The sequence below is a fragment of the Saccopteryx bilineata genome, chromosome X, assembly GCF_036850765.1.
Source record: "Saccopteryx bilineata isolate mSacBil1 chromosome X, mSacBil1_pri_phased_curated, whole genome shotgun sequence".
NCBI classification, from domain to species: Eukaryota; Metazoa; Chordata; class Mammalia; order Chiroptera; family Emballonuridae; genus Saccopteryx; species Saccopteryx bilineata.
The window spans coordinates 2,065,949-2,078,242 of record NC_089502.1 but is presented as its reverse complement, the minus strand read 5'-3'; the positions used below and the strand labels follow the sequence as shown (position 1 = coordinate 2,078,242).

The window sequence follows — 12,294 nt, the reverse complement described above, 5'->3', positions numbered from 1 at the left end:
GGGTGCCATAATAGGCACCTGCAGCCAGCACAATGGGCTGTGGGTGCTTGTGGGAGAGACAGATTGATGTATTGTGCATGGGGGAGGAGGGCTGTCACTTGAATCCATGTGAACCCAGGCTTTAGGGGCAAGGAAGATTGACAGCTTTTGTAGGTTGCATTTTCTTTTTCAAAGCTTGGATTTAATAGACAGTAAGTTTGGGGCCCCAGGCTTTCACTCCCATAATTCTAACAGGGCAATCACAAGCATTCAGCATTTCTTTCTACCCCCCTTGTTACGCATTAAATGATTTCAGTAAAGGAATGTGCAGCATTAATTAGAATTTGTTAGTAGATACCAAGGGGAAAAGTTTCTTTACACCAACTATAGGAGGTGTCATTTGTACAAAGACTTTTTTTGTTTTCTTTCCCCATTACATTATCACTGCAATATGTAAGGTAGTGATTCTTTTCATTCAGATTAAGTGGAAAGCTACTAAATCTTGTTTTATATTCCAAAATGAATAAGGCCCTTAACACTTATCTTTTAACTTCTTTCATTTCCTAAAGTTGGTGTTTACTTTTGCTTTCAGTCTTACCCATTTACTGATCTGTGTCGTTGTGTATCCAGTTTTGTGTACCATTCAAGTCTTACAATTACAGGCAACCCACTACTGATATATAAGGATTCTTTCAAGTAAAAATAGCTACCAATAATACTGAAAATTATTGATAAACTGGGGCCCTTTTTGGTAATGGTACATTAAGAAATGTCAAAAATTAGACTCCTCTAAGTTTGTGTTCTAACTTAATTCCTAAAACTATTTTCCCTAGTTGATTTTAAACTTAGCCATGACTTCAAAATTATGGAAGAATGAAGAAGCAGACAAGGAATGTTTTTTTTCCCACAGAAAACTCATTCCTAAACCATGCCAGCATTTTCAAACATCAAAAGCCCCCTACTCGTAACACACAGATAGCATCATGTTCTTACAGCTAGTTAAAATGATCTTGGTTTTTTGGTTTCTTTTTGTTTCTATTTTTTATTCTTTTTTAAAAAATTTGAAACATTTTCAACTTATATAGAAACAGTATTCTCAGATAGGATATTTTGTAAACATTCTTTGCCATTTGAGGAACTAGACAAAAATTACATTGTTTTGGGTGTGATTTTTCTAATATCTTTCCCATTTTAAATAATTTTTTGTATGGAATAAGATGATTGGAGGTTAATTGAATTATAATTTCCCCTTTCAATTGTGTTATTTAAATGTGTTAAGAGCAACAGTGGAAAATATTAAGTCTACCATTATTTCTCAGAAATAACATTTTTCTACACAGTTGTCTGGTTATATTACAATAAGTTGGTGCAACAGTTTTAAAAGTAGTGGGGTGATAATAATTAGGGTGTGGAGCAGAAATTTCAATGCAATATTCAATATTTCACCATGCATGGCACGAAAATTGCTAACTGGGGCTAGCCATCTCTAAGTACTAATTAATTAATCAGGTGCTGAAATAAACTGAAAGAAGGATACCAACCAGACAAATCAAGCCCAAGCAGAGAAGGTTATGCTTTTTCAAAACAGTGCCACTTTTCTTTTTTGGTTTTCAATCAACTCAAAAATGAGGGGAGAAAATAGGATATGGTGTCATACTCAGTCATTTAAATCAAAGCTTTTTATGTAGAGAAATAAAATGAAAACATGATTTCATGATAAAATGTGAGGCACTCTATGCAGGACAATCACCAAGACTCGCAAACTAATTAACTCCTTGGTCCTGAAAAATTTCACGGATGGTATATGTGGGTGTGGTGTGTGCGTGTGGGAGAGGTCTGCCTTTTTTGGAGTTTTCTTCTACAATTTTTTTTAAACATACGAGAATGACAAATGTATTGCTCATTGTGGGCTGATCGTAGGTCTTTTGCTTCATCCCTCCTTTATGTAAATGAGAAGAGACCAATTACACATGTGGAAAAAGGGTTTAATGAACCGTGAAAAAACCCAGTTTGCAGAGAAAGGGCACGATCCCCTCTTATTATTATTATTTTTTATATTTAACTTAGAAACATATTTCTTTTAAGGAAGAAAATAAGGATTAATGATCAGAACATTTTATTTTAGGTACTAATTTTCATACTTGGAAATTATTAAACAAATGTATTTTGCTGGAAAAGTTAGCTTCCTTTATCTGAATTGTAAGGTTTTCGGGAGACTGAGCAAATATTCTACAAGAAAAATTGTGAAATTCTAACTTTTTCTCCTAAATTTAAAAACTCATTTCATGTTGTTTCCTTCCATTTTTGTTGTTATTCTTACCTCAGTGATAATTTTTTTTCTCTTAACATTGTTTGCTCTGGAATTGTCAGGAAATATAAAGTGATCACATCATTACAAGGAGGTTGTTATTGAACTTAAAGAAAAAGACTTCAGTATCGCATAGTGTTTTAGCTTAATGTTGGTCTTATGATGTTTTAAGTAGACAGAATTAGAATTATAAGAATGTTGGAAGGAAATTACATAAGCTTGTGTGTGTGTGTGTGTGTGTGTGTGTGTTTTCTTTCCTAAAAGTACTGAATTTACACTAGAGGAGAAAATCCCGTGTTTGGAACTTCATTTTCCTATTTTCTTTCTCCTTCATCTTGGGGTTTTCAATAGTTGAAAATAGAGCACACAGAAAACCACTAATCCATTCTTTTAGAAAACCTTGCAAAAATATTGTAGGAAAAAAATGTCATTTCTGAGTGCGACTGTTAGAATGTGTTAAGTGTCTAACTTGCCCAGAAGAGGTGCTTTGCTGGGACAGCAGGAAAGTCCTAAATCACTACTGTAAGTGCTTTCCAGAGACCTAATCTAACAATCTCATTGGACACTTGGGAAAACCGAGGTCTAAGGATGGTGTGGTGAAGGAAACCTAAGGATGGGATTTGCGTGAAGTGATTTTTTTCTTTCTCCTCTACAAAATGCTGCACTGATTCACAGAAAACACTTTTTGGGGGGTGCCTACTGTATGTAGAACACTGCTGCGATTCAGATGCCTGCTTATTCACCGGAACATGCTGCTTCCTTCCTTCCCTGATCAGTGACCTGGATGTGATTGACACCATGAAGTTGCCCCATAATCCTCTCTGGTAACATAGGATGTAAAATTTGAACAGCTCAGTGGATGAAGCCCACGTCTCAAAAATATGTAAAAATGGGGCCAAGCGGTAGGCAAACGCCGCTTTGAGGCCAGCACTCCAGCCTGCTACCCTCACAGCTCTCTGTGCAGCAACGGCAGCTAAGTGGGGGTGGGGACGGCGGGGGTGACGGTGGCTACTATAGCTGTGGCGATAGCGACAGCGGCGGCTCTGCACATTGAAGGAGGCGGGGTGCCACAGGAGTAGACTATGGGGCCGGAAGGGAACAACAAGGTATCCGGCACTGGAGGCTGCGGACTTATCTCCTGGAGTAGCCTAAGGCCTAATCGAGCGAGCGGCGGGCGGGGCTTGCATCCGCACCGCGGGCGGTGCGCGCTGGAGCAATCGGTTCTAGACCCCTTCCGCTGGCTCTTTCATCGCCTGCCCGTGCAAGCGAAGGAGGTGGCCTCCGCTTAAAGAGGGGAAAACTCCGGGCCCGCGGTGAAGTGAGGTGTAGAAGCAACAGTAGGCGACCCGTCAGGAGGAGAATGGAAGGACAGCTGAAGCACGCGGAGCACTGGTTCTCCAAGTGGGAGCGTCAGCGGAGCGGGAAGAGCAGCTGCCTCCCTAGCTGCAAGAAGAGGAGGACAGAGAGGAGATGGGGCCCAAGAGAAATGAGCAGAAGCTGTGGCATCTCTTCCAGACCTCGGCCAACTCCGTAGCCCAGTTCTACAAGGGTTCAGGGTGTCCACAGCCAGAACACTCTATGTGGGACCCCTTCCAGAGTGCGGCCATGGCTGTAGCTAGCCTCTACAAAGAGGGGAGGAATGCCCACCAAAGAAGTTTTGATCTGGGCGTCCAGATAGGCTACCAGCGTAACATCAAAGATGTGCTGGATTGAGTGAAGAAGGGACAAAGCACTATTCTTCAAGAAGACCTGATTAGCTTCCTGTGTGGCAAAGTGCCCCTTGCTCCTCCTACACCAGGGACACCCAGGATACCCCCAAAGCCACCTGCTGCGCCCTTGAGCCAAGCTTTGGCCACTGACTGGAGCTTATTGGTGGATGTTGGCCTGAAGCCCTTTCATTAGGCCAGCGCATTGCATGGCCTCAGTGGCGCCATGGCGAACATCAGTGTGCAGTTTGACCCAACCCACAAGTGCATCCGAATAGTCTGTTACTTTGGTTACCAGCCACCATTTTGTTTGAAAATTAACTCAACCCTCAACATCAGGGGTCCCCAAACTTTTTACATAGGGGCCAGTTCACTGTCTCTCAGACTGTTGGAGGGCCGGACTATAAAAAAAACTGTGAACAAATCCCTATGCACACTGCACATATCTTATTTTAAAGTAAAAAAAAAAAAAGAAACAAGTACAATATTTAAAATAAAGAACAAGTAAATTTAAATCAACAAACTGACCAGTATTTCAATGAGAACTATGGGCCTGCTCTTGGCTAATGAGATGGTCAATGTGCTCCTCTCACTGACCACCAATGAAAGAGGTGCCCCTTCCAGAAGTGCAGCGGGGGTGGATAAATGGCCTTAGAGGGCTGCATGCGCCCGGCAGGCTGTAGTTTGGAGACTCCTGCGTCAACATGGTTGTTGAAAGGATACTCGAATCTATGTCTTCTTTCTCTAAGTTAAACAAAGGGTTTTTTTGAGTTTGCCATAAAGAAACTTTAAAAGTATTCTGTAAGAGGCCTCATATGACTCTGACTTTCAAAAAAATATAATTCTATTGGAGAATAACTAGTTAGCAAGATCATTTAAAGCAGCAATGCCCAGTTAGGGCTGGAGCCCCGTTTATCTTGTTCACAGTTATATTCCTTAACACCTAGCATAGTGCTGGTGTTAAATAAATGTTTGTTGAATGAATAAATGTGACCTTATTCAAAATTCTTAAAGGGGAAGGACTAACAAGTGTTTACTTGGTTTGGTGTTCAATAAATGTTTGTTGAATGAATAAATGTGACCTTATTTAAAATTCTTAAAGAGGAAGGACTAACAAGTGTTTACTTGGTTATAGGATACTTTTATTATTTATTGTTTATTTTGTAGTTTGCTTTTACTGCTTTGGCCAGTTCAACCACATTTTATCAAAATGTAAAACTGGACATCTTAGTAAAATCTGGAGTCTCCATCCACTGTATCATACACTTAATTTCTAGAAAGAAACTGTTCAGGTAATACCTATTAGGCTGTAAATTTTTTGGGGGGGTACCTCAGGTAGGACACAATTTTTAAAAAATAGATTATACTGGTGATTATGTGATGCTGTAAAACGATGTCATGATACTTGATAGGTAATACTTGGTAGTGAGTCGATTCAATCTTCTTTTTAGGAAAATTAAGCAATCGATCCTGAGATCAATGATGGTGGCATTCTTAATGGTGCAGTAGTGCTCCTTTTTCATAGAAATGTAAAGACTTCCTTTTACTAAGGTTACATCTTTTTGGTGATCTTTATTTTGAAGTGGAAGATGAAGTCAGAATGAATTGGGTTTTATATGAGGATATAGCATGATATAAAAGAGTATGCATTTTTTTTTATTAAAAGGTGACCAACAGTAGAATATTGGCTCTACAAATTCACTGCATAATTTTGGGCAAATCAATTTCTGTTAAACTCAGTTCTTCATCTGTAAAATGGAAATATAGGTCTCCTAAAGTCATTCTGGAAATAGAATGAAGTTCCTATTTCAAGTATCTAGCACAACGCTTGGCGCCTAAAGGTACTCAATAAATGTTCTCCCTTCTCTATAAATAAAAATCAGTAAAACATTAAACTCCATTATATTTTAGAAAAAAGACCAAAATAGATCAATTTAAAAAGCAGGATGTAGAATCTTTGTGTTTGAGTTGAAAACTACTGATACATATTTGAAACTTGCCTAACTATCCCAGATCTTGTATTGTGTGTTTAGCTCATTACACAGGATCATCACTCTGGATATTAGGGTAGCCTTGGAGTTCCCGAAATTGTTTTTGGGGTGGGCCTTGCAACTGGAGTAGTGAAAGATCTATGTCCTCTAATATGAAAGGATATGGGGAGGAGGGTGAGAATGGAAGGGATTTGGAAGTGAAAATTCTAGGGACAACAAAGAGGCTAAAGTGGTTCGGAATAAGGGTAAGGTGGAGTGGAGGTTATGAAAAAGGTACTATGTGGGTGTGGTGGAGATGGAGGAGATAGAAGTGGGGTTCATTTCCATAGTCTGTCTCAATATCAACACATAACATAGATATACAGATAAGTAATACCATGCTTTTAGGTTCCTATCTATAAGTTGTTTCAGTTTCATTATCGTGGCCTTTGGAGTAGTTTTACAATTGACCGATGCATTATGATAATACAATAAAATAAGGTGAATTTCCTGATAGAATAAAAACTTATTTTTGAAGCATTCCACAAGTGGTTCTGAGGCACTGTGCTAGGCACTGAGAAGGGATATTAAAAAATAATAAAAGCAATCCTCATCCTCAAAAAGCACATTCTGGCTTGGAAGATTAATGTAGTTAAGAAAGCACTTTTGATTGTATGAAAAACACCTAAGAGCTGTGCAGAAGAATCCAGAGGCTAGAGGCCCCCCCTTTCCAAAAGAATCACAGGTTCTTGAGGAGGTGGCATTTGAACTGTCCCTAGAAAAATCAGTAGGGAAGGAGAACACATGGGATATCAGCAGAGCAAGGATATCTAACAAAGTTTGAGGAGGGAAACAGAAAAGTGACTTCAGAGGATCACAGGAGCTGGGTAAGGGAGATAGGGGAGGCAGCAATAAAAATATAGAGGGTTTCAAATGCCTAGTCCAGTACTTTAGATTCTATCCTGGGAGGGGGATGACAACCTAACTGTGCTTTAGGAAGATTGCTCTGGCAACAAAGCCTACTTGTCCAGCACTAAGGTACTGGGGTATCCTTGCAGGATGTTCTTTTTTGGGGGGCATTGGCATTTGTTTAGCCATAGTTATGAAGCTGTTTACCTTGACAGGGCTTTCTCTGCGAAGCCTTTGTTCACTCATAGGTTCCCACACTTCAAATCACATCAGGTAGAAAGTACTGCCGCTGTATGTTCTGTACTGTTTCTTGAAGGCTGAGAAAGACTTCAGTTCCAGCTGCACGACCTCTTACAGGGCTAGTCTTTGTTTTTTGGGTTTTTTTTTTTGTTACATTCAATACTACTTTGTATTAGTTTTAGGTGTATAGCATAGTGGTTATACAAACACTTTACAAAGTGTTCTTGATATTTCCAGTATAAAACTGGCACTATACATAGTTATTACACTATTATTGACTGTATTTCCTATGTTGTATTTAACATTCTCATGAATATTCTGTAACTACCAATCTGTACTTCTCAATCCCGTCACCATCTTCACTCAGTCTCCCCAACCCCTCCCATTTGGAAACCATCAGTTGGTTCTCTGTATCAATGAGTCTATTTCTATTATGTTTACTTGTTTATATTGTTATTTAGATTCCACATTAAAGGAAATTGTATGGTATTTGTGTTTATCTAACTGACTTATTTCACTTAGAATACTACCCTCTAAGACAATCCATGCTGCCATAAATGATAAGATTTTGTTATTTTTTATGGTTGAGTAATATTCCACTTTTTTTGGGGGGGGTCACATTTCATAGATAATTTATTTCCAGAGCATTCTTTCACTTTGGATAGAGGTAGTACATTTGAACTTACAAAACACTTGTTTAAGAAATACATTTGGTGGCCTGAACCTGTGCTGCTGTGGTGGTACAGTTGTTGGAGCATCAACCTGGAACGCTGAGGTCGCTGGTTCAAAACCTTGGGCTTGCCCGATCAGGGCACATATGAGAAGCAACTATGAGTTGATGTTTCCCATTCCTCCCCCTTCTTTCTTTTGTCTCTCTCCTTTCTCTAAAGTCAATAAATAAAAAAAAAGTCTTAAAAAAAAGAAATACACTTGGTAGTTGCTTTTCAAGGCTATGAATGTCTCATACTGTGGCCAGGTCAGTTACTTCTTTTTAACTTACGTATCCCCAGTTAAAAATATATATATATATATATATATATTTAAAATTTGCCATGTGCAAATATTCTTTTAATTTTTTTTCAATTACAGTTTGCATTTAATATTGTTTTGTATTAGTTTCAGGTGTACAGCATCAGGGTTAGAAAAACACTTTACAAAGTGTTTCCCCTGATATTTCCAGTACACCCCTGACATCATACATAGTTACTGCAATAACATTGACTATATTCCTTATGTTGTATTTTACCTTCCCATGACTATTTTGTAACTATCAGTCTGTACTTCTTAAACCTTTCACCCTTTTCACCCAGTCCCCCAAACTCTCCTCCCCTCTAGTAACTATCAGTCTGTCCTCTGTATTTATGAGTCTGTTTCTATTTTGTTTGTTCAAGGTTCCACATATAAGTGAAATCATATGGCATTTGTCTTTCTCTGACTTATTTTGTACCACAGCTTTCATATCCACTTGTCTACTGATGGATGCTTGGGTTGCTTCCATAGATTGGCTATTGTAAATAAAATTGCAATGAATATAGGGGTGCATATGTTCTTTTGAAATAGTGTTTTGTTTTGTTTTTCATATCTATATCAAGAAGTACAGAAGCTGAGTCCATTTTTAATTTTTTGAGGTTACACCATAATGCTTTCCACAGTGGCTGCACCAATCTGAATTCCCACCAACAGTGCAAAAAGATTCCCCTTTCTCCACATTCTCGTCAACACTTGTTGCTTATTGATTTATTGATGATAACTATTCTGACAGGTGTGAGGTGATATCTCACTGATGTTTAATTTGCATTTCTCTGATGATTAATGACATTGAACCTCTTTTCATATACTACTGGCTATCTACATACCCTATTTGTGTCCCTAACATGCTTCCTGCCTCTAAGCACCTCTTTATTCTAACTGGGGCAGGAGAGCCTCCAGTGGATGGGCTAATTTCTGCCCCTTGCTGGTGATGCTGTTTTCAGGAAAAATGTTCACTTTAGATTTGGGGAGTGACTCAACCAGGGATTAGGGTGTCCATCCCTCAAAGTGTCTCCCCCTGTGCCTCTGAGACTACTTTCTCTCCTGGCAACTCCAATCCTCCCAGTGTTCCCTGCTACTGGAGCTCCAAGAATGTGGCTGTGAGCAGTCCTTTTAATACAGAGCCTGGATCCGAGCGTTCTGTCTCCTCTCAAACAGTATCTAGGCTCTTTTCTCAGCCAAATATATTCTGTAAGTGCCTTCCAGGCTTCAGGTCTGTAGGCTTGGATTCCAGTTTTGGGGCTGAGGATCCACAACTCACTGGACAGCCCTCCCTGTCGCAAGAGTGCTTTTGGGCCTTTGCTTGTTCCTGGGAGCAGGGCAGCCCTTTTTGTGTCTCTTCCTTTCCTACCAGTCTCAGTGTGATTTCTTTAGTGGTCCTTGGCTATAGAATCTCCTTAGTTTAGTTCAACGTTGGTCTTTCAAGATGAGTGTTCTCAGAATTAAGTTGTAATCCACCTTGGGTCTGGGAAGTGGGAGTTGGACCATCCGCCTACTCTGTGGCCATATTGTCTCCCAGGACTTGTATTCTCGTTCAGTTTTTTCTGGAGATTTCTCTTGTTGATTAATTTGGTTCACATTTCTCTGTCTCCCATTTTGTTGGTGAATTAGGCAGTGCTGTTTGACTTTGAAATTTTTGTGGTGTATTTATGAAAAAGATGGGTTCAGTGGTACTGACCTCCAGGTCACCTGTTTTCCTTGTTTTAGGAATGCTCCTTGAGAGTAGAATTTTATCTCTTGTTGTATGTGAGTATTGAATGAATTTGGTCCTTTCATGGATACAATTATTTCTTCAGGTTGGCTAGCTATAAGGGTAAACCTTGATCATGTGTATTACACACTGTACAATGTCTGTCTTGTTGTGTGTATTTATTCTCCAGTTTTTGGTGCGTGCTAGACTCCACCTTTGTGCATGTTGCTTGTGTAGGTAGCTGAATATAAGGTTGGTGTTGTCTGCCACCCACTACCAGTTGTGTTGGCTCTGGATCTTCTTGGGTTGGCATCAGTTATTGTTTGTAACCTGCTGTGGGCTACCTGTCTGCAGATACTGACTGCACTTTTTGTTGTTTGTGTCTGTGTTTTCTTGCCTGGGTAGTATGGGAGATGCCAACCTTTGTATAAGGATCAGCTTCCTCCTGCTTAAGTATGACAAGAGCTCTGTAAAAGCCCCAAGCTCTGTAAGATTTGCCTCCACATTTCAGCTGCTCCACCTCCTCTTGTAGCTGCATTGTCTTCTCACAGAGTCTTCTGTAGTAAGACTTTAGTGTGGGCTCAGACTGGCCTCACCTAACCAACCCCTCAACACTTTGCATGCTTGCTGGGATAGGGCAGCTGAGGTTGTGAATACAATATTTGTGGGACCCTCTACACCACAGATTTCTTTTTCAGGAGCTTAGTATGTGGAATGTGGCCCCTAGTCCAAAGCTTAAACCCTCAGCCACTGCTAGATACTCAAATTTTATTTCTCCCCAACAAGATGAGCAGCAGGTTCAGACAAAGTATGGCCAACAGTGCCCTCTGTAGAAGTCCTTTCAGCTGGTGAGACCTTGATCTCAGAGAGAAAGACTGAGAAAGTCCTCTTCTGGGGCTGACTGTGCTCCCCCCAAAGGTGGCTAAGCCTCTTGACCAGATCCAACAATAGACTCACAGGGACCCACACTTTAAATGTCCATGCTCCAAGCCTCTCTTTCTTCCCCCTGTGGAATCTAGCCCAGCAGGGCAGGATATCCAGCATCCTGGCTCGCTGACTCTGAAACTCCACCCTATCCAATGCACATGAGCTGCTGTGCTGGTGCTGATCACAAGAGTGGAACTTTCTCCATCTGGGCCAGGTGTGAGGAGCCTTTACTTAGGATACCACTCTAGCAAGGGTTGTTAGGTCCTGAACTGGTACTTTCTGCAACTGGCCTTTGAATGTGCCAGCCCTGGGCCTCCCTGGCAGGAACCTGGTGCAGACCAAAAGGAGACACTGCCTGTGACTGGCCTTCAGCAACCTTCTTGAAACAACAAGGAATCCAGAGTTTGTGGCTGCCTCTGCTGGGCCCAGGTGTACATGGAAATACCAAGCTGTACTCCTAGTCTGGATTTTACCCACACTGGGTCTGAGGCATGATCCACTTAAAAGGCCAAGTTTCCCTGAGTTCTGCCTCCTGCAGCCTCTGTCTTCTGACTTCTTGTTCAGCAAGGCTACTGAAAAAACCTCTGCTAGAGTCTACAGCCTGCGAAAATTCAGGGATTAGGAAGAATGGTGGGTGTGGCTCCACCCTCATTCCTGTGTGTCAGTCTGTCTAGACTTTTTTTACAGACCTCAGTAAGGTGTGACTGTAGGTTCTGGTGACCTCTGAACTCAGAGGTGTGGTATGCCCATTCTCTAGATAGTTTCTTCTGAATTTCCTGTGAGGTGAAAGTACCAGTCTCATACTTGGGAGAGTTAGTGGAAAGCTCTGGTCTCAACATCAGAATACCGAACCACTGACAAAGCCCCCCCTATTTGTGACCTCTCAGAAAGACCCATCACCATGACTGGGGTAGGAGAGACTCCCAAGGGCAAGGGTGGAGCACTTGCTTTTCCCCAGGCTGATGCCACATAAAGGGGGTGCTCTGCCCAACAAACATGACGACTGCAGTATTGGAGAATGACTGCGCATAGGGGTCTGGTGGCCGTTCCCCACAATGTTTCTCCCTGGACCTCCAACTTTACACTTTCCTTATGCAACTCTCCAGTCCTGTCAGCTCTCCCTCCATCAGAGCCCCAGGTAAGTGGCTGTGAACAAGGTTTTCTGTGCAGGCCCTTTAAGATGGAGCCTGCATCTCAGAAATCTCAATCTCTTTCTTGCAGACAGAAATCCTGCTCTTTTCATCACCAAATGCTGTCTGGGAACCTTTTCTAGGCTCTGGGGTTTTAGGCTGGGATTCCGGGCCTGGGGATGATCACCCACACCTCTCAGGATGACCCTTTCCACAGTGAAAGTTCCTTCGGAGCCTCAGACTATCCTCCCTCCTGGGAGCAGGGCAGCCCTGTCTGCATTTCTGCCCTTCCTATCAGTCTCAGTGTGGCTTCTTCTGTGATGCTTGGTTACAGACTACTCTTCCTTTAGTCCAAAGTTGGTTTTTCAAGATGATTGTTCTTAAATTAAGTTGTAATCCAATTTGG

General features: G+C 41.1%; 1 protein-coding gene across 1 annotated transcript; it reads left to right on the top strand.

Annotated features, from left to right (window-relative positions):
- Positions 1–3,369: 3,369 nt before the first annotated feature.
- HAPSTR2 (HUWE1 associated protein modifying stress responses 2) lies at positions 3,370–12,093 on the top strand. Its single transcript, XM_066249964.1, is given in 4 exon segments — positions 3,370–3,488; positions 3,554–3,699; positions 3,702–4,270; positions 11,980–12,093. Coding segments are annotated over 4 exon segments (948 nt in total).
- Positions 12,094–12,294: the final 201 nt, after the last annotated feature.